Source organism: Leuciscus leuciscus (assembly GCF_965113295.1).
Source record: "Leuciscus leuciscus genome assembly, chromosome: 14".
NCBI classification, from domain to species: domain Eukaryota; kingdom Metazoa; phylum Chordata; class Actinopteri; order Cypriniformes; family Leuciscidae; genus Leuciscus; species Leuciscus leuciscus.
This window is the reverse complement of record NC_138738.1, coordinates 23,144,529-23,169,561: the sequence shown is the minus strand read 5'-3', so window position 1 is coordinate 23,169,561 and position 25,033 is coordinate 23,144,529. Positions and strand designations below refer to the sequence as shown.

The window sequence follows — 25,033 nt, the reverse complement described above, 5'->3', positions numbered from 1 at the left end:
ACCTGCCAATACAGATTTTAGACGATTCTGATTACATTTTTTCTAACCACTTTACAGCACACACAAATATTTATTTTCTATATATATATTTTTTATAAAACACCACTTTTATCCAAACTGATTAATAAAAACAAGTTTAAATGGGTACATTTTCTATAAATATTTTTGAGTCTTCATTTTCCTGAAGCCTACTGAAGTTCTTGTTAAAACACACTATACATGCAAATTATGTGCATTTTTGGTACTTTTTGTGTGAAATCATATTTATTTTGTCCATCAAAAGTGTGCTTTCACTTTAATTGAGCGTGAGCAGCGCAGCAAAAATAGACTCGGCGCCGGAACCCTCCACTTCACTGCTGCTCACGGCACGCGACGCTCCTGCTTGACGCTCATGCGCTGCTCCTGCTCGCGGTGTGAATGCACTCACTGAACATGCACGGCGAAAAAAATGTGCGCGCCGCTCGCGGCCTGAAACGGCCGTAATTCACAAGGTTTCCTACATGTGCGTTCTGTGTGCACGTGTGATGCTGATGTTGCGCGATATTAATCATGCGGCGCCCGAGTGCATTTGAATCGGCATTATGTCAGACTGAAAATCACGTGAAAATCGGCCAATTCTGGTCACCAGCCGATCAATCAGTTAATCTCTAAAAGATTAGCATTAAAAGTATAATGTTCAGATGCTATGCAACAAATTATTAAAATGTTATTTTATAACAATACTCATATTAACACATTTTTTTTCCAACTTGCTGCGGCCCCCAGTTTGAAAACCCCTGGTTTATATTATTAACTGAATCTGGTATATAGAATCTAAGATATAGAATATAATCTGTTTCCCCAATCTCAATTTCAAAGATTTTCTCTATACTTGAATGTATTTCTGACCAATACAGTTTCAAAACACAGCCTAGATTTGCTACATTTTGTTTGGCTTTCACTTTGGGCATAATAAAGAAACTTCCCTTAAAGCCCTGAAAAGACTAGTCATGCTCTGTGAATGCCATACATTTTGAAATTCTTCATCTAGGATGCAAATCTGCATTTAATTTTTCCACCAAATTGCGCCGGCACATTTGTTGACCACAGGGGGTTATTAATATACTTAGTTGAGTGACTTTTAATTTGAAAGGGATTTAATTTGTGACTTTACATCATCCCCCTTATTACATCATTACTGCAGTGTAGTGCAGTGATGGCATATTTTTGTTGGCCAAAACCTGTAAACAAGTTAGCATTTTAGCAGTTCCGGTTCCATTGTCCTGAAGTCAATGGTTCTTTTAAATGTTTTTTTTTTGTTTTTTTAATGCTTGAAATAAGGTCTGTGGTGAACACAAGCTCAAGATGTTTTCTACAATTTTATTTCTACGTGTTATTCTACAATTTAAATACATCAGTAATACCCTTTTGTGATTTAAAAAATAAATAAAAAATAAAATTAGTTTAGTTGTCTTGTGAAAGTGGTTGCTAACAAATGGCTAAATGGGACTAGAGGTTGTTGGGGGACATTAAACAGCATAAGCCGAATAAGAAAACTGATGCTAACTTCCGGGTTGGCCTTGTAAAAGCAAAACAATAATTAACAATAACAGCATCACAGCATAAGAGACATTAGGATTCAAATTGTCCTTAAAAGATATTTATTTCTTGCAAGAAATGTTCCCAATCCATCCACAGACCAGCTGCAGGCGGAGTGAGACTCAGAGCAGAGGTGGGCCAGCTTCTTTATAGTGTTCTTTTCAAAAGCTATCTTTTACAGCCCCCACTAAACAAACGAAACAGAGGAACCCCTGTGGCTCCCCTAACCCCCTAATCTTCTCACCTCTGAAGTCACACACACACCCTTGCAGCTGTACCAATATCATAAAAGAAACTCAAAATACAGCCAAATAAATGTATGGCATTTCATTTGTTAAATCATTGAAAATAAAATACAAAGAAAATATAAATTTTTCCATAACAGCCTACAAAAATATGTCATTCCTGCACCACTATTGATTTGAGTTCAAATTTGAGACTTCAAAGTAAGGGGTAAATCCACACAGGTAACAACAAACAGGTGATCCACATGAAGAAGGCATGCAACAGTTCAACATATTTTAAAACAATATATGACAACAAAGTGAACGACAGAGAGGAGTATAAATGTTGTAGACTCATGGGGATTGTGAAGAGTCCGTGGGTGTAGCTAAACCAAATTTGTTAAACTACAGGATTGGACATGTTCGGTTCACTTAGTTTTGTTGTGGCCACGACATATTAAAGGCAGGGTCGGCAGTAAAAAAAAAAGAAAAAGAAAAAAAGTAACTTTTTTTTACAACTTTATTTATATACCAATACATAATTAAAATGTAAGTACTCTGAAAAAGAGAGTATACAAATCGAGTGTCTGTAGTCCTCTCAGGGCGCAATAAACACAGCTACTTATTCCATTCACTCCCACCCCCTCCCTTCTGGGCTCCTTCCAAAGCCACGCCCCCAAAACACATGAACGCGCGATGCCGACCGCTCAGCTGCCAGCTGGAAGACGTGTTTACCAGCGCCGAGCGGAGAGGAGCGCAGTGCATGTAGTGACATCATGTCAGAATCACATGTAATAAAAGACCTAACTTTATCATTATGAATATAATCAACTAACATGGCTGTTAGTACTCACTATCAAGCTAGAATATCGATACTGGTAAAGTTTAAAATATATTGAGTTTGATTCGGTAACGAGCTAAAAACAGGTTGCATTGATACACATTTTCCCATTACCATCAGTTACACTGTGATGAAGGTGAATTTCGTGTAAGATTCATAACATATACGGTTTTTTGCATGTTAGAGCTTCCACAATGAAAGCACTGTTGGCTCTGATGAGGACTAACGTTACACTCCAGAGACAAGTAGCCTACCTTTCTACCAAAGAAAGTTCCTTTTTTTGCCTTGTTTGCCTTCGCTGACTGTATATGCAGGTACTGGGAATTTTGACTGCTCTTTCTCTGCCATAATTGTGATCTTCCTAGCTTCCGTGCCTCTCTCCGTGCCTCTTCGCCTCCAAGTCAAACGGGTGCGCGCATGTGGGCAGCTCCTGTAGCAGCAGGGGTGGTAGCCATGGTAGCGAGGGAGAGTGACAGTCACCCAGCCAATCATTTCATTCGTTCCGAATGGAAATAAGTAGCTGTGTTTATTGCGCCCTAAGAGGACTACAGACACTCGATTTTTATACTCTCTTTTTCAGAGTACTTACATTTTAATTATGTATTGGTTTATAAAGAAAGTTTAAACAAATTTTGAACTTTTTTTTTTTTTTTAACTGCCGACCCTGCCTTTAACTTGTGGGAAAGTAATTATATGTCGTGGCAATAAGATATAAATTTGTGGGAATATCATATTAACTCGTGGAACCGTGATAATAAGTAGTGGCCTCGAGATCCTATGTTGAGGGAATGACATATTTTTCTTGTGGCCACAACTTCATTTGTTGAGGGAACGACATCATTTTCTCACGGCCACGAGTAAAATGCATAAACAGCCATAGTAACCTGAAGTTATCAGAAATGGATAGACCTATTAATAACATTTATTTTTAATAAAGAAAAAACGTGGAATTAAAGGCACACACTTTAATTCCTTGTTTTTTTTCTCAAACAGTCGCTGTGGAGTACTTGTGTTTAACGTTACTGTCGTAAATACCACTCACGCAGAGCTGTCTCTGCACTCTTCCGACCGCGCTTTCTTCGTTTTCTTCGTCGACTCTGCCATTATTCACGTCTGAAATGCGTGCTAGTGTCTTCCATAGATTTTCATAAGTTGTTGATGTATGTGGCGCCGTGCCGTAAAACAAATCATGATTCTCGCGAGATTTGTCGGGGCACCACCTCTCAAACTTGCATTGCACCGTATTGCAAACGTGCATTATTGTGATTTATAGCTTCAGTGCTGAGAACCGTGTGAGAGGCGTGTCCTAGCAATTATCTGTAGACCTTTAACACTGATTGCCAGCACCTGTGTGTTTGCTTCTACTTGTGTGTGTTTGTCCTTATAAGATCAGTTTTTCATCTGCTTCATTATGCCCTGAAGAAGGCTCCATGCCGCTACGCGTGGGCTTTTTAAAGTTGTTCAGTTAGACATGTCAATTTTGTAATAAAGACATTTTAATTAAGGAGTGCCTTGGTTATCAGAGAATCATTTCTCTACACTACCTCTTAGTTAGTTAATAGTTTTGTAAATAGCAATATGTTAAAATAATAATTCTATGTTATTAAACATTAATTCTAATGTTAATTCCATGCTTTATTAAAAATAAATGTTATTATAGGCCTATCCATTTCTGATAGTTTCAGGTCACTATGGTCACGCAGGTTGTTTACGCATTTAACTTGTGGCCATGAGAAATAGATGTCGTTCCCTCAACATATGAAATCATAGCCACGAGAAAAATATATTGTTCAAACAATATTGGATCTCAAGGTCACGACTTTACATCGTGTAGCCTTGACATAAGGGCGTTGTTACCTCGATAAAATGATCTCGTGGCCACGACTTATTATGTTCCCATGAGTTAATATGTCATGGCCACGACAAAACTAAGTGAACCGAACATGTCCCCTCCTGGTCACTGTATTAAACGCCCCTACTCTTTGGACTCCCCCACAGGGGGGAACTTACCAGCCACAATATGCACTTAATGTAATGCAGCAGTCACCAATCTGACAAAAGAGTGAACAACAGAGAGGGTATAAATGCACAGGACTTAACAAATTAAACAAGGCACAGGTGAGATGAACTGATGAGTTTCTTTGGTGACTGACACAAACACAGGAAACAGGGGGATTGTTGTGAAGACATAAGCCGAAGAGCAAAAATAATGTCAAAATAAGTCATTGGGTGTACCATCCAAATTTGTGACAATTCCAGAGAGCCTTATAATATCATGATTATTATATTATTATGAAAGTATTGTTATAATTATAAAGTTATAATAGTTCCTCCTTGGAACTATGTATGAAAATATGTCCTTGTCAATCTAGTACATTACATATGTACATTACATATGTCATTTTCTATTACATATATTGTAAATATTTTCATTTAATTTCATCAGTCTCGTATTATATATATTACATATAAATGTATCTGAATTAGCTAACAGCAACCCTTTTTTCTAGATGATATATTTAGGCTATATAAAAAAAAAAAAAAAATCATTCAACCTCTACTCACATAATAAGTCTCTATTTTCATAAGAAAGCAAGTGTTCTTAGGGTTTCCTGCTAATAAAAAAATTTAAAACAGTAAAGCTCATGCAGTGGTATTTCAGAAAGCTTACTAAACAGCGAACAGTCTGGACACAAGTTTGAGATGTGCATAATGGATAATAAAGATCTAAGAAAGCTTTTTCAGTGCAAAATGAGAAATCTGTCTTGAGTGAGAAGAACTCTATTCCAGTCTATTAGAGTGATGGGTGTGAGAAGTACATGTTGCTGGTGACTTGACTGTGTTTACTTGTAAGGATATAAAAACTGCTCGGGAGGAGACCATTAACTGTGACAAATTCACATGCTTCATTTCCATTGAAAACTCTTAAATCATTAAGAGATTGATGTGGAGCCCCAGAGCTCCAGAAAAAAAGACAGGTGTGATTTCTTACTTTGCTTGAGGAGCTTGGATGTGGGTTTGTGTCATGGGATCTGCCTGTTCCCAGAGCTCCTATCTGGAAGACTGGATCGATAAGGGCTAATTAGCTCGAGCTCTGTGTGTGCATACATGGACACTTTATTTAACTTGTTGAGCAGTTTCCTCATTCTTACAAGTTTTTGTATTTTTTGTATTTATTTAAGTCAACCCAAGTAAATTTGATCTATATAGCGCTTTATACAATACAGATTGTTTCAAAGCAGCTTTACAGTAAACAGGAAAATAATGATCAATGATGCAAACAATTCAGTTCTGCAATAAAGCAGCTCTAAAAAGACAGTGTCATTTTTCTGCTGAAGTGTTGATTCAGTTCAGTTCAATAACTGTGTAAAGTTAATGAGATTAGTTAAGCTTAAGCACCTTAGGAGAAAACAGTGATGTCATCATCCAGCTCAATTCAGTTCTCATCCGATAGTGTTAGTGCAGTCAAAACAATAACATTGCTGAATTTTAAGTGTCCCCAACTACTAAGCAAGCCAATGGTAAGAGAATGCCACAAAGCGATGACAAAAAAACCTTGGGAGAAACCAAGCTCAGTCGGGGGACCAGTTCTCCTCTGTCCAAATGAACGAGCATCGTGTGATTTATGATTACTTCTGCTTGAAGATCACATTACATCACACTGGCATATGGAGGGAGGGGGAGATGTAGCTGGCCTTGAGTGTCTGTTCAGAGGGCTTGTCTGGTTCTTGTGGTCTTTGCTGAGGATCTATACCGATGGCTGTCAAGTTGACAAGGTCTTCACTGGGGATCTGTCTGTAGGGCTCGTCTAGTTGTTGTGGTCTCTGCTGACATCCAGTGCTACATTGTGGACATCTCTAGGTGCAGGTTTACAATCTGGTCTGGATACAAACCGGATCCGGCTGACTTTGGTAACCTTGGGATAAGAATGAGACCGACAGACAAATATTAGCCTAGATGCCATTTCTATTTTGATGAAACGAGTACATCGGATGTTATGGGAAGTGTTCCTGGTTCCAGTTGACCTAACGATGCAGCCTAGCAATCCTTTAAGGGATTTGAATTATAGAAATGTGATAGTGTGTTATGTGTTTGCTAGGTTAAAGAGATGGGTCTTTAATCTAGATTTAAACTGACAGAGTGTGTCTGCCTCCCAAAGTCTTTGAGGAAAGGGACCACCACCCACAGTCGATTTTGATATTCTAGGTATTATCAACTGACCAGAATTTTGAGACTGCAGTGGACGTGAAGGAAAGGACTATAAAGTGATAGGAGCTTGTTCAAGTACTGTGGAGCTAAACTGTTCGGGGCTTTATGAGTGATCAGCAAGATTTTTAAATGTATACAGTGTTTAATAGGGAGCCAATGCAGTGTTGACAGAACCTGGCTAATATGGTCACACTTCCTGGTTCTAGTAAGAACTCTAGCGGTTGCATTTTGGACTAGCTGGATTTTTTCTTTAAAGCCTGCAGGGCAATTGTAAAGCATTACAATAATCTAGCCTTGAGGTCATGAATGCAAGAATTAACTTTTCTGGATTTGACATTGAGAGCATATGTAGTAATTTACAGATATTTTTTAAATGAAAAAATGTGGTTTTACAAATGCCAGAAATGTGGCTTTCAAATGAAAGTTTGGTATCAAAGAGCACACCCAGGTTCCTTACTGATGACGAAGACACATCCATCAAGAGTTTGAAAGTATTCTAGGTCATTATGAAGATAAGCATCACAATCATCACCATAATATTATTATTACTATTATAATAAAAATTCTGTATTATACAAGCTAATAGTGTTTATATTTCATTAAACTTAAGTGAGGCATAAACTCACAATCTTAATTTATAATTTAACAATTAATGATAAGAGAAATGGACTGAATGTTGTATTAAATTTGTATAACTGATTTAAAATTTTTGATGTATGTATCAGCATGAAAACTAACACCATGTTTCGTAATTTACAGGGTGAAAAGCAATGGTCCTAGTTCTGAGCCTTGCGGTATTCCATAATAAACTTGTGATCAATATTATACCTCTTCATTTACTGCTACAAATTGGTGACAGTCAGATGAATACGATTTGAGCCATGGCAGTGCAAGTCCGCTTGTCAACGTAATTTTTGTCTATTCAGAAGAATGCTGTGGTCGATAGTATCAAATGCAGCACTAAGGTCCAGTAACACTAATAGAGAGGTGCAATCACAATCAGATGAATAAAGTAATTTATGGTCATGAGCTGTGGGTCATGACTGAAAGTACAAGATCCTGGATACAGGCGGCCGAAATGACCTTTCTCCGCAGGGTGGCTGGGCGCTCCCTTAGAGATAGGGTGAGGAGCTCGGTCACTCGGGAGGAGCTCAGAGTAGAGCCGCTGCTCCTCCACATCGAGAGGAGCCAGCTGAGGTGGCTCTGGCATCTGTTCTGGATGCCTCCTGGATGCCTTCCCAGGGCTGGAGGGATTATGTCTCCCGGCTGGCCTGGGAACGCCTCTGTATTCCCCCGGAAGACCTGGAGGAAGTATCTAGGGAGAGGGAAGTCAGGGCATCTCTGCTTAGACTGCTGCCCCCACGACCCAGGCCCGGATAAGTGGAAGAAGATGGATGTAACTCTAATGAGAGCAGTCTCAGTACTATGTTACAGTCTAAATCATGACTGGAAATCCTTGCCGATACAATTTTTTTCTAAAAAGGAACATAGCTGTGAACATACATTTTCTAGTATTTTTGAAAGAAAGGCGAGATTGGAGATCGGTCTGTAGTGAACTAATTATTTAGGATTGAGTTGCGTGTTTTTTAAAATAAATGGCTGCTTAACAGCCAGCTAGAAATTTTTGCATATCCTTATGACAATGATGAATTAAGAAGAGGATCTATGACTTCTGGAAGCATCTCTTCAGTAGCTTAGTCTGTATAGGGTCTAACATACTGTACATATTGTTGATTTTCAGGATTTAACAAGTTTAGACAATTCTTCTTTCCCTATAGCAAATAATAAATGTAATTGTTCATCAGGGGCTCTTTATAGCACTGTCTGATGCAATACTGTAGCAGATGGTTGCATGGTTACAATTTTCTCTCTTATAGTATCAATCTTGTAAGTAAAGAAATTCATAAAGTCATTACTGGTGTGAAACTATAGAGTGTGAGAGATCACAGTAGAGATCACTTTTTTAGAGAGATGATACTGTTAGTCTTGAGTGTTTCTTACACAATTACTTAGTTTCTGTACTCACAACTGTCAAAACCAGGTTCATGTCTGTAATTATATGTGTTTATGGTTTTAAACAAGGTGACCCTTTTGGTGCTTCATTATTTGAAAATGTAATTTATTTCTCTCTCTTTCAGATTCCAGAAGAGCATGATTTGGAGAGTCAGGTTCGTAAGGAGAGGGAGTGGAGATTCTTACGTAACGCTCGTGTACGCCGACAAAGCCAACACATCACTCAGAGAGGTAGAACTCCAGAATTTGTTATATACTGACAGTAAAGACTACTTGCATTATCATTCATTTATATATTTAGTTTTGTAACTTGTTATATTACTTGATATTTCACAAAATGTTTCAAATGAAAAAAGTTTGTTACACTGCAAAGGCAGCATGAAGCAGCATATATTCCTTGAAAATGCATTTAAACAGGCGCACAAGGGAATTACTTTTGCTGAAATAATGTTCAACATTAATTGCGGAAATAATCGTATAAAATTTGTTTTAAATATGGAAATATGAATACAGAAACAATGGCCCTCATTTATCAAAAGTGCGTACACCAAATTTCCAGCGTACACCTGGCGTACACCCAAAACCACGGTGACTTTGAGATTTATCAATATGAACGTTGGCGTACGGCACGCTCAAATCCTACGCCAGCTCAGGAGGTGGTGTACGCACGTTTTGAGTGCGGGAATGCGCAGAAAAACAATTCCTAACACCACAAAACGCACTTACAAACTAAAAGATATGATATATTATGACCCACTGTAAAAAAACAACAACATCGTAATTATAAACTTCAGTGTTTATTTTTGTGCAACATGGACTTCAATGTTTAAGTTGTGTGACTTTACCAAAGCATTTGATTTGTAGGCATATGTATTCCTTCAGTTGCGAGCCTGTGCGCTTTACCTGACGTTTCAAGCCTTGTTTATACTTTCGCCTGGCTCCGCAGCGCGAATCTCCGCAGACTGCGCGCGCACCTCCCCAAACGGACGAGGCGTTTATACTCGACGCGCTCGCCGTCGTACTATTCTTTGAAACGATGGTTAGGCCAGGGTTAGGCCCGGCAGGTGCGCACGGACTGGGTTCAGTAATGAAAGGCTTTCAATGACCAAAAAAATAATTCAGACTGACAAAATAATAAAAATTACATTCTTCTTTTAAATAATAATAATAATAATAATAATACAAATAATAATAATAACGACATTCTTCTTCTAAATAACAATAAGCGTCATTAATAATACAAATCTAGAAATCAATTTTGTTTCTTTCCACTTCCCTGGTTTCGCTTTCTCTTTCTCAAAGAAGTTTCTCCTCTTTGCCGTCTTCCGTGTGTCCATGGCGTAAAATGAGGGCGTGGGGGAAGCGGAGACTTGAATATATAGGGGCGTGTTATTCTAATGACGATCGTTTTCAGCCGCGGCATTTATCAAGGTCAGGTATTGCGTACACCTGGATTTCAAAGGTACGCACAGCTTCATAAATCAGGCGGTGAGAGGAGTGTAAGCATAATCTTACGCCAACATATACGCCCGTTTCTACGCAAGATTGATAAATGAGGGCCATTATGAATATAGACTTTAGAAAATTCTAAATACAAATATGAAACAAAAATATATGCTCTTATGAAAACAAGTTTAAAGCTGCACTCATGCTGCATTTCATTTACGCCTAACCAAAGCAGCATCAAGAGCCACTTACACTAGGGCCTGAGGTGGAGAACAAATTGGACAACGAATTGTATGCAGCATTATGACGTATACACAGAATTTGGAACAACCTCAGAGTAGCCTCAACTTGGCTGTGTAAATCTTTAGGTTATTAAACCCGGGTCTCTGATAACGAGTGAGGTATCTCGCTAATCGCCTTGAGCGTGACCAATCCTGGAAGCACCAATAAAACCTTGTCTGTCAGTTGTCAGACCAATCACTTCTGTGGTGCAAGAGTACTGCCTCCCTAATATACATCACAGCATAACACATAAGTGTGAGGCGAAGCCCATCTCGCTGCCCCACTAAAAATTAAACTGCTAAACTGGAACACCCTTAAAGGGGTCATATAATGCCATTTTTGTACAAGCTAATATGATTCTTTAGGGTCTAAATTAAAAGTTTGTAATATACTTAAATAAAAAATTCTCATTAGTATTGTAAGAAAACACTCATTTTACCTGCTCAAAAACAGCTCTGTTTTCAGCACGCCGTTTAAGTGCATGTGTCTTTAAATGATAATGAGCTTTGCTCACCCCGCCCCTCTGTTCTGTGCGTACACCGTTTCTAACACAATAACCATAACGCGTTGTTCATTAAAAATGTGGGATTATGAATTATATCGAGAACGTCATACATAGAAAACATGCCGTAATGTACCCTGAGTGTAAACAGCCGCATTCATCGTGAAGCGTGCAAGCGATTTGCAAAGATTAATATAAATATTAATATAAAGGTTAATAAAATGTTACACTCACTTCTTTTTCTGGAGGTGCAGCACGAACACGAATAGTTGGTACCGATCCTTTTTTCAGGAGCAGCTTCTTTAGAAAAAACAGCTTTACTGACCCTCGAGCAGTCTGATGTGTGAAATGATTCGCGCAAACATGAAAGCATTGACGTTGATCGTGGGGAATATTCCCTTCGAAAACAAACTCAGCCACTGCGTCTTCAGCGGTTCGTCAAAATGACTGCTGTGTTCCTTATTACACCCAAGAACAGAACACCACAATCGCTTAGATGCCATTCTGCTCATAGACAGTGCCAGTATCTGCTCATAGACAGTGCGAGGGCGGGTCTCTGTTGAAACGCTCCTGTCAATCAACAATCGTAGGAGGGGCATCCGACCGTGTGACGTCACTAGGTCGAACAGCTTGATTTGAGAGGGGGGGAACATATAAGGAGATTTTAAAAAAAACACTGGATGGATTTTTATCATTTTATGATGGTTGTGTACAGGCACTGCCAACACACATTTCAGTACAATCAACTTGTAAAAGTGCATGTACCATTATATGACCCCTTTAAATAATGCCCATGAGGTAGCCAAAACTCTGGTGAATGAGCCCACAGCCCTTCTGGGGGATGAAGACCCATGCTATTTTAACTGAATATAATAGCTTCCACTACCAGATGGGACAAGTGTTGAGGTTATATAGGTTTACTCTTTTGAGAATCAGCCTATGAGACACATAACTGATTGTACTCTTTCATTCTGTTCACAGAGCAACACAATATGTGAACAGAACAGAGAAAATAATTATGAAAACTAAATAAATAAATAATGACATTGTCAATCCCCACATGGCAAACAGAAATCACGGCAAGATAAACAGTAGAAAAGGCTCTGCCCTTATTTAAAAGTTCCTGCAGAAAACATAACATATCTGCATGAGAGAGCATGTTAAATCTGCTCTTTCACTCTGGATCATTTTGTTTACCCTCTGAGCCAAACCTGTAACACTTGAGTTTAAACTCTCACTTTTTTTTTCTTTTTTTTAGTTTAACCTCTTGTACTTTCTGAGGTATTTGTTCTGTAAATCCTGAATGGGACAGAAAATACCAGGAAATAGGCTATTTCTTCCTCTAGATCCTGAGCTAATATCTTCTGTGCTGTGGACATTACACAGTTGAAAAGTGGTGGTTTTAAAGCAAACTGCAGACAATAACCCTGGCTCTTTGTGGATAAAAGGAAGGAAAGTGAGAAGAGAGGTGGCATTAAGAGCCCTCACTGCCAGGCCAGAGGAACTTTAGATCTTCTGAAAAACTAAAGCCGCGTTTCCACCGCAGGAACTTTCCCCAGGAACTAGGAACTTTGGGCTGGTACTCGATGTGTTTACACCGCAGGAACCAGGGTCTAAATGAAGTTCCGGGTAAATATTTCCCCCTCAGATAGTCCCAGCTCATGAGGTAGTACTTTTCAAAGTTCAGGAACTTTCAGGGGTGGGACTTGTGCGCTGCACAAGCTGATTGGTTGTGTTCACGCCGCATTTTGGTTGGATGACTCCACGCAGCATTTTATTTATTTTTAACCTCCCTTTTTAAAAAATCTATTGCGGTTCGTGTCTTGGCTTCATGCAGTAAGAGTTGTCTGTTTGCAAATATGGAATTTAATCAAAAAAACTGGTGGACTGGCGACGAGTTTCAGGCTTTATTAAGGGTATTTGTGGAAGAGGAAACTTTCTGCGCGTTCGTCCCAGCCATCTCACGGTCAATGTCCGCAATAGCTGATAACATACAAATTTTATATCTAACGTTAGCATTACGAGCTTACTGAACACGCTTTATCAGTGCTCGTCTCTTTTCTGCCACAGCTTTTATTATTAAGTCATTATGTTTACACATTGTCATCTATTGCAAGGCATTCCAAACCATGTTACAAATTTACTATAACAGGATTGAAATAGCGCTTTGAGGTTAGTAACAAACAACTATTTACAAGACTGTCACTATTTATGATTGATAGACGGGGTTCAGGCTTTTTTTTAAGCGTATTTGCGAAAGAGGACATTTTTGCGCGTTCGTCCCTGGCATCTCACAATAACTGATAACATACGTTGTCTAATTTAATACGCATACGAGCTTTCTGAACACGCTTTAGTATCAGTGCGTCTATTTTGTTTTGTTAATTACCTCGTTAGTAAACCAATACATAACTGCAGCACAGTTTGAATCTCCTCCATACTTATTATAAATGTGGCGCTCAAAACTGATCACTGTCCGTCGCCGACTGGGAGGAGCAGTTGCGCGCAGTTTATCTTCCCGGTACTTTAGACCGCGGTGTAAACGCAGAAAGCAACCAGTCTGGGGTAAAAAAAAAGTTCCTGGGACAAATTGTTCCGGGTAATTTCGGTGGAAACGTGGCTTAAGGCTGCTCAGTGCAATCTGGCAGTGAAGCTAAGGCAGATGAAACCATGTTTTTTTTAAACACGTGGGGGACGCTGGAATGAGCTGTTTAATGACCAGGGCATATGACGGCAGTCTTTTACCGTCATACAAATCTCTGTCCATTCCCTGGCCCACCGGCTGTGGCGGCCAATTAATTGAGAGTTTTTCTGCTTGACCACATTTCAAGTTGGTCAAGCTCCACCTGAACAGGACTCTTTGTTCAACACACTTCCTAGATGTGAAAACAATGAATGCAAGGCTTCTTTTTCCCCTTGCTCCACTGCTTACATAACTAGCAGTCACAAATAACTGTTAGAAAGAGAATTATCCATAGCATGTTGAATATCTAGGTATCCCTAGCACAAATAATATTCACAGTGACAGTGAATATGCCCACTATCAAAAACAGCAGCATTTGTCAAAGTACTTTGGTGGCTTGTCTAATAACAGTTAAGCTTCTTCTGAAAAACATGCTGAAGAATAGCTTCCAAAGATCTTCATGGAGAAGAGAAACCAATCAGAGCATCATCTCACATTCCCTTTAAGAGCAGGCACGTTTGTTCCATGGCGGATTGCTCTTATAACGGCGGATTTGCCAGGCGCACGCCAGGAGCGGTTCACAGCCGAGGAGACCGACGTTCTCGTCAGGGCCATATAAGACAGAAAAGTGACATTGTATGGTCATGGGAGAAACCCACCCAAATTAGCTTCGGTTAAACAGGCGTATAATAATTTTGGTAAATGTAGGTAGGCTAGATTTATGCCTATTTTTCACATCTTCATGGACACACCACAATGATTTCCCTCATGTGGAATATTTTTCCTTGTAATTATGTATGATTTGCAAAAATGGCAACTGCTGCGTCTGTGTGTAGATGAGAGAAGCAAAGTATAGTGCAACACGCTACATTATGGCCTAGCATGCGCCCTTAAAATACCATCTGAACGCGCCACTGAAAACGCGCCACTGACTTTAGACTAGGTTTTTCCTGGTCTGTGGCGAAATTGTTTTCTGGAACTGCAAAATAGCACCAGGGAACGTTTGCGCCGGAACATGCCGCCTCTTTTCGCTCAACCGCCCCCGGGAGCGCAAGATCATTCCCTAATTTACTGACGTGCGTCTGTCGAGGGAAATGTCCGCTGTGCGTCGGGTGCAAAATAGGAATGATACATGTGTCGGTGTACAAAGTCAATTGCGCTGGGTGCAAGATAGGGCCCATGGTGTTATTAGCCGCGTTTCCACTGTCGGGCCAGGGCCGGGCTAGGGCTAACAGCGAGCCGAGCTGGGCCAGTGGCCTCGGGCCTCAAGCACCGGGCTTGCGTTTCCACTGCCGGGCCATTAGCCCTGCAGCACTGCCCTAAACCCCACCCTTAACACGCCTTCCTGGATCAAACGTCATACAACCTCACCCATTTCAGCGGGAATTATGATGTTCATTCAGGCAGGAAGTTAGGAAGTTAGAAAACTTAGATTTTAAGAAGATAGCATGTAGTAACTCACCGTCCGAGGCTGCCATAGTGTCCCAACTTGTCTCTCCACTAATAGAGGGACGGTGACCCCGCACACCGTCCATCAAGTCGAACCATGGAAAGTTCCTTCTCTGGGCACCGCTTTGTCCATTGTGCGTTTTAATCGCCTTGTACTGCGCCCACAACTTTTTTATTTTTTCCCGAACTTGAAGCGTTGTTCGCTGAATGCTTAGCTTAGCAAGTTCCGCAACGATGTATTTTATAACGTCATCGTTTCTGCACACGCCGTCAAATTGACGTTGTACCCTTTCTTCTGCCCAAATGCTCAGAAGAGCTTTGGTATCTTCAACAGACCGGTACAGGCGATTCTCCATTTCGAGCAGCGTTTCATTTTCGCGATATAAAAAAGTGAAATGTGCATCTTGCCGCAGACCATAACTTTCCCTAACACCGATAAACTCCGCCTTTTACCTTGACCACGCCTCTAGCCCAAGCTGGCCCAAGGTATTCGATGGGCCAGAAATCCTGGCCGTTGGCCCCGAGTAAGCCCCGATCAAGCCCCGGAAGTGACAGTGGAAACGTGACTGGCCCTGGCACGCACTAGCACGGCCCGGCCCTGGCCCGACAGTGGAAACGCGGCTATTGGTACTTCCAGGATTGGTCATTCTTAGTGAGATACCGAATAAATGTTTGAAAGACAACCTGAAAGCTCAAACTTCCAGTTGCTAGTCTATAGTAAACCTCTAGAAGAGATGCCCTGACTCTCTATACATTAGATGCATCTGGGTAATAATGATGTGGAATTCACAAGTGGAACTGGGTGAACAGTTGTTTGATGTAGTTTTTCTGTGTGAAAGCCTCAAGCTTAAAAGAAAGCAATGTGCTTGGCTCCCTGTCTTAAGTCAGCAGAGTCTCAAACTGAATAGCTAATGTGCTTACGTCAATGCCGGAACACACGCACAAGTAAGCAGGACTGATTGCGTCAGAGCGGAGGATCCGGCTCACGCTCGTATGTCTTTCTCCTTTCATCACACTCTCCGTCATCCTCCCTTTTGAAACCAAGAGTGGGGCTGCCCTCATTCAGTCTAGCTGGAGGAACTGAATGAAATCCTCAATTCCCTCTGAGTTTCCTTCATGCATATTTTTTTTTCTAATCTGTAAGCTTCACACTGTAGTACCCTTATTCACTTTCCTCAGAAACCAAAACACTGCTTTGGTTATTAGTAAAGCTCAGTATTTCACTAATTAAAAATGTTCTAATAATAATCAATACTAACCTATCCTTCTCGTTTTTAGGAGTGACACGGTTAGATGATCAGATCTTCATTAATAGAAACCCAGGAGTGCCATCAGTGGTGAAGTTTCATCCATTTAACCCCTGCATTGCTGTAGCTGACAAAGACTCAATCTGGTGAGTGACTGGAATTTTTCAAATAATGCCACTTGTGTATGAGGGGATGATGGGTATCTATGCTTTTCATAGCATTGCAAATAGTAAAGTCAGTTTTATTTATATTGTGCTTTTTACAATACAGATTTTTTCAAAGCAGCTTTACAGTGATAATAGGAAATTAATGCAACAAATATTTTTTTGGCTATACAGCAGCTTTAGAAGAAAGTCGTTGCCGAGCTTAATTTTTTTGTTGTTTAATTTCCATTGTAAATATCTTGAGTTATTAACTTACACGACATCATTTTCAACTGAAAACAGAAAACTTTTAGTGCATTCTGGCTGTTTATTTACACGACAACGGCATTTTGGTGGCCTGAGAACACAAACTTTGAATTAGGTTTCAAAGTGCAAGTTTTTGAAAATGAGTTTTGAAAGCAATACTGTTATCATCTCCGTGTAAACTTCAAAAACGTGAATCTGTGACAGCATGCACATGCGTAGTATGTGTTTAGTCTATAGGCATGCGTGTTTGAATGCATGTTTGCGCGGGCATGTAGTCTTTCTTAACAAAGTGACCTTGCCAATTGTCTGGCATGCATAATACAGCGTTTTAAGTCGTTTTTGCAGATCCGTGTGAATGGGAATCATTTTGATATGTTTTCATCTGTACAGAGGAAAAAACTTTTGTCGTGTCTGAGTCCTTCGTAAGGGATAGTGTAGTTGACACGGTCTCTGCTGACACTTCAGAGCTGCGTTATGGTCGTGTCTAAGCGCAGGTCCTTCATCTGATCTGGATACGACCCGAATCCGGCTGACTACGCTAAACTTCGGAATAAACAGAGAGACTAATATTAGTGTAGATGCCATTCTTCTTATGATATAACGAGTACAATAGGAGTTATGGGAAGTCTTCCCGGTTCCTGCTAACCTAATTTATGCAGCCTAATAATCATTTTACATTATTTGAATTATAGAAATTGATAATTAGTTATGTGTATGCCAGGTTAAAGACATGTGTTTTTAGTATAGGCAAGGCATTTAAACTGACAGAGTTTGTCTGCTTCCCGAACAATGCTAGGAAGACTGTTCCAGAGTTTAGGTGCTAAATAGGAAATGGATCTACCGCCAGCAGTTGATTTTGATATTCTAGGTATTATCAACACTGGCCAGAATTTTGAGATCGCAATAGATGTGAAGGATTATAATGCATTAAGAGCTCGCTCAAGTATTGGGGAGCTAAACCATTTATTTCTTGTTAGTAATTAGCAAGATTCTAAAATGTCTACGATGTTTAATAGGGAGCCAATGCAGTGTTGAGAGAACTGAGCTAATATGGTCATATTTCCTGGTTCTACACTGAACAAAATTATAAACGCAACACTTTTGTTTTTGCCCTCATTTTTCATGAGCTGAACTCAAAGATCTAAGACTTTTTCTATGTACACAAAAGACCTATTTCTCTCAAATATTGTTCACAAATCTGTCTAAATCTGTGTTAGTGAGCACTTCTCCTTTGCCGAGATAATCCATCCACCTCACAGGTGTGGCATATCAAGATGCTAATTAGACAGCATGATTATTGCACAGGTCTGCCTTAGGCTGGCCACAATAAAAGGCCACTCTAAAATGTGCAGTTTTACTGTATTTGAGGGGGTCCGAAAACCAGTCAGGATCTGGTGTGACCACCATTTGCCTCACGCAGTGCAACACATCTCCTTCGCATAGAGTTGATCAGGTTGTTGATTGTGGCCTGTGGAATGTTGGTCCACTCCTCTTCAATGGCTGTGCGAAGTTGCTGGATATTGGCAGGACCTGGAACACGCTGTCGTATACGCCAATCCAGAACATCCTAAACATGCTCGATGGGTGACATGTCCGGTGAGTATGCTGGCCATGCAAGAACTGGGATGTTTTCAGCTTCCAGGGATTGTCAAGTCAAGTCAAGTCATCTTCATTTATATTGCGCTTTTAAAAATGTAAATTGTTCCAAAGCGGCTTTACATTGATAACAGGAAATTAAAGTAACAGAGATTGTTTTGGCTTCATAGCAGCTCCAGAATAAAGTTATTGTCCAGCTAAAGTTAGTTTGATTGATTCACTTCCGTCGCAGCGATCATTAGTTATTAACTTAGGGGCCGCTAACACGACAAGTTTTTTTCTGCGCAAACTTCAAAAACGCGAACCAGAGAGAATGCCGATGGCGTGCACATGCACATTACAAGTTCAGTCTATAGGTATGCTCGTTTGAATATATGTGCGCAGGCGTGTAGTCCTTCCTTACAAATCAACCCTCAACATACTACTTGTCTGGCCTTAAAATTTATAATACAGATTTTTTATCGCTTCCGCATAGCCACGCGAACCGGAATTATCCCGACAACGCTTTATCTGTAGAGAGGTAAAGGGAGGGGAGGGGAGGGAGGCCTTCACAGGGGAGAGACTAGTTGACATTTCAGCACTGCGCTGTCGTCGCGTCCAGGCGCAGGTCCTTCATCAGATCTGGATACAACCTGGATCCGGCGGACTGCGGTAAACCTCTGGATAAACAGAGAGACTAATATTAGCATAGACGCCATTATTCTTATGATGTAACGAGTACATCAGGATTTATGGGAAGTGTTCCTGGTTCCGGCTGACCTAATCTATGCAGCCTAACATTGAATTATAAAAGTCTATAATGTGTTATGTGTATGCTAGGTCAGAGAGATGTGTTTTTAGTCAAAGTGTACAGAATTGTGTACAGATCCTTGCAACATGGGGCCGTGCATTATGCTGCAACATGAGGTGATGGTCGTGGATGAATGGCACAACAATGGGCCTCAGGATCTCGTCACGGCATCAATAAAATGCACCTGTGTTTGTTGCCCATAACAAACGCCTGCCCATACCATAACCCCACCGCCACCATGGGCCACTCGATCCACAACGTTGACATCAGCAAACCGCTCACCTACACGACGCCATACATGCTGTCTGCAACATCTGCCCTGTACAGTGAAAACCGGGATTCATCCGTGAAGAGAACACCTCTCCAAAGTGCCAGACGCCATCGAATGTGAGCATTTGCCCACTCAAGTCGGTTACAACGACGAACTGCAGTCAGGTTGAGACCCCGATTAGGACGACGAGCATGCAGATGAGCTTCCCTGAGACGGTTTCTTACAGTTTTTGCAGAAATTCTTTGCTTATGCAAACCGATTGTTGCAGCAGCTGTCCGGATGGCTGGTCTCAGACGATCTTGGAGATAAAGATGCTGGATGTCAAGTCAAGTCACCTTCATTTATTTAGTGCTTTTAAAAATATGGATTGTTTCAAAGCAGCTTTACAGTGATAATAGGAAATTACCATAACAGATTGTTTAGGTTTTACAACAGCTCTAGGATAAAGTTATTGTCCAGCTAAAGTTAGTTTTGATTGATTAATTGATTCACTTCCATTGTGAAGATCATTAGTTATTAACTTAACACAACACCGTTCTAACAGGAAAACCCTTAACGAGTTCCGGCCACCCATCTGCACAAAACAGTGCCTGCTGTCTCGAGAACGCACTCCCTGAAGTAGGTTAGAAGGTGCAAACGATTATCCGTTATCTCTGCGCAAACCTCAAAAATGCAAACCCGTGAAAACGCAGACGTCGCGCACATGCGCATTACGTGTTCAGTCCAAAGGTATGCGCTTTTGAATAGAAATGTGACTGCGGTAAACCTCGGATAAACAGAGAGAGTAATATTAGCGTAGACGCCATCCTTCTTATGATGTAACAAGTACATCAGGATTTATGGGGAGTGTTTCCGGTTCCGGCTGACCTAATCTATGCAGCCTAACATTGAATTATAGAAGTCTATAATGTGTTATGTGTATGCTAGGCCAAAGAGATGTGTTTTTAGTCTAGCTTTGAACTGAGAGAGTGTGTCTGCTTCCCGGACAATGTTAGGAAGATTGTTCCAAAGTTTTGGTGCTAAATAGGAAAAGGATCTACCGCCAGCAGTCGATTTTGATATTCTAGGTATTATCAACTGGCCGGAATTTTGAGATCGCAATAGACTTGACAGACTATAATGCGTTAAGAGCTCGCTCAAGTACTGGGGAGCTAAACCATTTAGTGCTTTGTAAGTAATCAGCAATATTTTAAAATGTATATGTTGTTTAATAGGGAGCCAATGCAGTGTTGACAGAACCGGGCTAATATGGTCATATTTCCTAGTTCTGGTAAGAACTCTTGCTGCTGCATTTTGGACCAGCTGTAGTTTGTTTATTAAGCGTCCAGGGCAACTACCCATAATGGCATTACAATAATCTAGCCTTGATGTCGTGAACGCATTAACTAATTGTGACATAAAATATGTCAAAAAATTTTAAGATGAAGTTTTTTTACAGATACTAGACACGTGACTTTCAAATGAAAGATTGGTATCAAAGAGCACACCCAGGTTCCTAACCGACAACGAGCCATCAAATGTTAGACAGTATTCTAGGTTATTACGTGAGGACGTTTTTTGTCCAATAAATAGAAACTCTGTTTTTTCAGAATTAAGTAGTAGGAAATTGCTAGTCATCCAGTTTTTTTATATCAGCTATGCATTCTGTTAATTTTGTGAATTGGTAAGTTTTGTCAGGGTGTGAAGAAATATAGAGCTGTGTATCATCAGAATAAAAGTGAAAACTATTGCCATGCTTCATAATGATATCTCCCAAGGGTAGCATGTACAGAGTGAACAGCATCGGCCCTAGTACTGAGCCTTGTGGTACGCCATACTGAACTTTTGATCGATAAGACATCTCTTAATTTACTTCTACAAACTGATAACGGTCAGATCAGTATGATTTAAACCATGCTAATGCAATTCCACTAATGCCAACATAATTTTCGAGTCTATAATAAAAGAATGTTGTGGTCGATAGTGTCAAATGCAGCACTAAGATCGAGGAACACTAATAGAGACATACAACCACGATCGGATGATAAGAGCAATCATTTGTGACTCTAATGAGAGCTGTCTCTCAATGAAGGTTGTTCTAGTATCTTTGACAGGAAAGGTAGATTCGAGATCGGCTTGTTATTGACTAATTCTGTAGGATCAAGTTGCGTTTTTTTAATGAGCGGTTTAATCATAGCCAGCTTAAAAGTTTTTGGTACGTGTCCTAATGACAAAGGTGAATTTTATTATATTAAGAAGAGGATCTATCACCTCTGGAAGCATCTCTTCCAGTATCTTAGTTGACATACATGTTGTCGATTTAGATGATTTAACGAGTTTATAAAATTCTTCCTCTCCTATAGTAATGAATGAATCAAATTTTTCCTTAGGGAGACTACAATGCACTGCCTGATGCGATACTGTAGTAGACGGTTGCATAGTTATAATTTTCTCCCTGATATTATCAATCTTATAAGTGAAGAAGTTCATAAAGTCAATACTGCTGTGCTGCTTGAAAACGTCTGGGCTTAAAGCTTTATTTTTCGTTAGATTAGCCACTGTTTCAAATAAATACCTAGGGTTTTGTTTATTTTCTTCTAAAAGGGTTGAAAAATAAGCAGATCTAGCATCTTTTAAGGCCTCTCTGTATGCAATTGTGCTCTCTTTGCATGAAATGTGAAATACCTCTAGTTTTGTTACTTCCAGTTGCGCTCCATTTTTCTGGCTGCTCTCTTAAGTGCCTGAGGGTGCTCGTTGTACCACGGCGTTGGACTATTTTCTTTAATCTTCTTTAAGCACAAAGGAGCAACTGTGTCTAAAGTGCTGGAAAAGAGAGAGTTAAAAGTTTCTGTCGCAATATCGAGTTCTTCTAAGCTATCTGGGATGCTGAGATGATGAAACTGATCAGGAAGATTATTAATAAAGCAATCTTTAGTGGCAGAAGTGATAGGTCTAACATATTTGTAACACGTAGTCGGCTTTGCAGCCTTGGCTAAATGAAGTTTACACAAGACTAGATAATGATCTGAGATGTCATCGCTCTGCTGCAGAATTTCAACGGCATCAACATTGACTACGTTTACATGCAGCCAATAACCCGTTCAAAACCGGGATATTAGCAATAACCCGGTCGCGCACGGCCATGTAAACACCGGCAAAAACCCGGATATGCTCATATCCCGGTTTTTAAAAACCCGGATATTATCCCTGGGGTACCCCTTTTCTAACCCGAATATTTGGTCATGTAAACGCGTATCGGCATATCCCCATCAAAAGGAACATTGATTTGTGTTCTGCGCATGTTCTATTCGCAAGGAATCTTGGTCTTTTGAGTCGAGACGGCGCATACAAAAACCCGCGTGCAGTATACCGGAAGTAAACAAGAAGTAGAGGTAAACATGGCGAGACGCAGCACAGCGCCACACTTTTGGAGCGAGGAGGAAATCGCAAACAAAGGCGATCGCTATCTGCCCCGAGCTATTCATTATCCGCGTGCTGCTGCTGTTGTTGTTGCCTTTGGATACAGGAAGAAGAATCGGAAATGACGCACATTGCGTCTTAACGTTGTCCGTACGTCCAGACGCTAACCGTGCGTCGCCGTTTACATCGGGATATTGCCAATTGATTACAAATTCCATGTATACAGGAGTAACTCTCTCTACTCACGCATGTAAACGGGTTATTCCGAATGTTTCAGAAACCCAAATAGTGACCTTAACCCGACCATAACCCGATATTTGTCAGCATGTAAACGTAGTCATTGATTCCATGTGATAATATTAGATCTAGAGTATGATTACGACAATGAGTAGGTCCTGACACGTGTTTGTCTAACTCCATTAGAGTTTAGAATGTCTTTAAATTCCAATCCCAATGCATCTTTTTTTGTTATCTACATGTATATTAAAATCACCAACAATTAGGACTTTATCTGCAGCCAGTACTAGCTCTGATAGAAAGTCAGCAAATTCTTTGATAAAGTCTGTATGGTGGTGTTGGAAAGTTTTTTCTTTCTTCAAAGCAGACCAGGAGACGTTGGGATCACGTTCAAACAGAAGAGTTTCTTTATTTGAGCGCGGCTGCGGTTCGTCCAACAAAATCTAACTAAGGGAACTTTACATGGTATCTTATAGGCATTTTAGGAGGAGGGACTTTTGAAGGTGGAGACAAATTCAAACAAAGCATGTAACAGGTTTAGGTAACACTCTAGACTGAGGGTCTGGCCAATCCTAATTCAATCAGCATAAGGCTCCAAGAGCCATTTGGGTCCGAAAGCCATTTTTATTTGTTGAACATCAATTAAATTTTTACCTTTAGATGGGTTTGGAAGTTTTTTGTATTTCCTAATTCGGGGAACAGACACAGTCTCTATTTGATGATATCTAGGTGAATGAGGCTCTATGTGATGGGATTTATCTGACCTCAGTGACGTGAGACAGCTAGCAGACGGTCGGTTTAGCCAGTCTGTCTGCCTCCTGACCTGAGCCCCAATTCATGCTTGAGCTCTAAGACTATGTGCCATATTACTAGAGAGAAGAGCAGCACCATCCCAGGAGGGATGAATACCATCTCTTTTCAACAGGTCAGATCTGCCCCAAAAACTTTTCCAATTGTCTATGAATTCTATATTATTTTGCGGACACCACTTAGACAACCAGCCATTGAGTGAGGACAGTCTACTAAGTATCTCATCACTCCGGCGAACAGGAAGGGGGCCAGAGCAAATTGAAGTGCCTGACATCGTACTTGCGAGTTCACACACCTCTTTAATGTTAATTTTAGTGATCTCCCACTGACGATGTCGGACATCATTTGTGGCAATGTGAATAATAATCTTAGAGAGCATGAGCAGTGTTGTCCATGAATTACTCGCCACTCCCTAATCTGTCCCGCCCCAGTTTCATAATTCATAAAATAAAGTTTCGAACAAAAACCGATCTTGCAATATGGGTAAATGTGCTTATCAAATCATGAAAGTCTGTGTTTTAATTAAATAAGTATATTGATTTTTCACATTCACATTATTTCCTCTACATTATTCACTATGTATGAGATACTGTTTGTAGATGAGATAATGTTTATAAATCTGTTGTCACAGAAACTTAAACTGTAGTTTTCCACCAAATTCAAAGCTTGAGGGTTTAACTCTTGCAAGTGAAGAAAAAGAAATCAAGACAGCACTGTCATTTTACTACTGTAGTGCAAGTAAGGAATAATTGATGACGACGGGGCTTTAATTATTGGAAAAAATAATCCTCACCTGAGGTGATAATGCGGCCATGACACGGATTATTATTAAAAATAAGCTAATTATTTTTCAATAATTTGACAGCCTGCAGTCAATTATTCCGCTTATACTACAGTTACCACACCTCAAAACATTGTTCAGATGATGTATTTCAAGACATTTGTCAGGTTTTTGTCCTTAAAGCGCTCGTGTGTAGGACTAACTTCTTACACATCTAGTACCAAGCCTCCGTTGCTAATTCCAAAACATAAATTTAGAGCTAGTA

General features: G+C 40.2%; 1 protein-coding gene across 5 annotated transcripts in view; it reads left to right on the top strand.

The window, feature by feature from the left end:
* The window catches only part of rptor (regulatory associated protein of MTOR, complex 1), a 393,572-nt gene that overhangs the window by 308,728 nt on the left and 59,811 nt on the right, over positions 1 to 25,033 (top strand). For all 5 annotated transcript variants that reach the window (XM_082136702.1, XM_082136700.1, XM_082136701.1 and 2 more), the window contains exons 26-27: positions 8,991 to 9,096; positions 16,506 to 16,620. In XM_082136702.1, the coding sequence (XP_081992828.1) occupies positions 8,991 to 9,096; positions 16,506 to 16,620 (221 nt within the window). The remainder of the gene's footprint in view (positions 1 to 8,990; positions 9,097 to 16,505; positions 16,621 to 25,033) is intronic.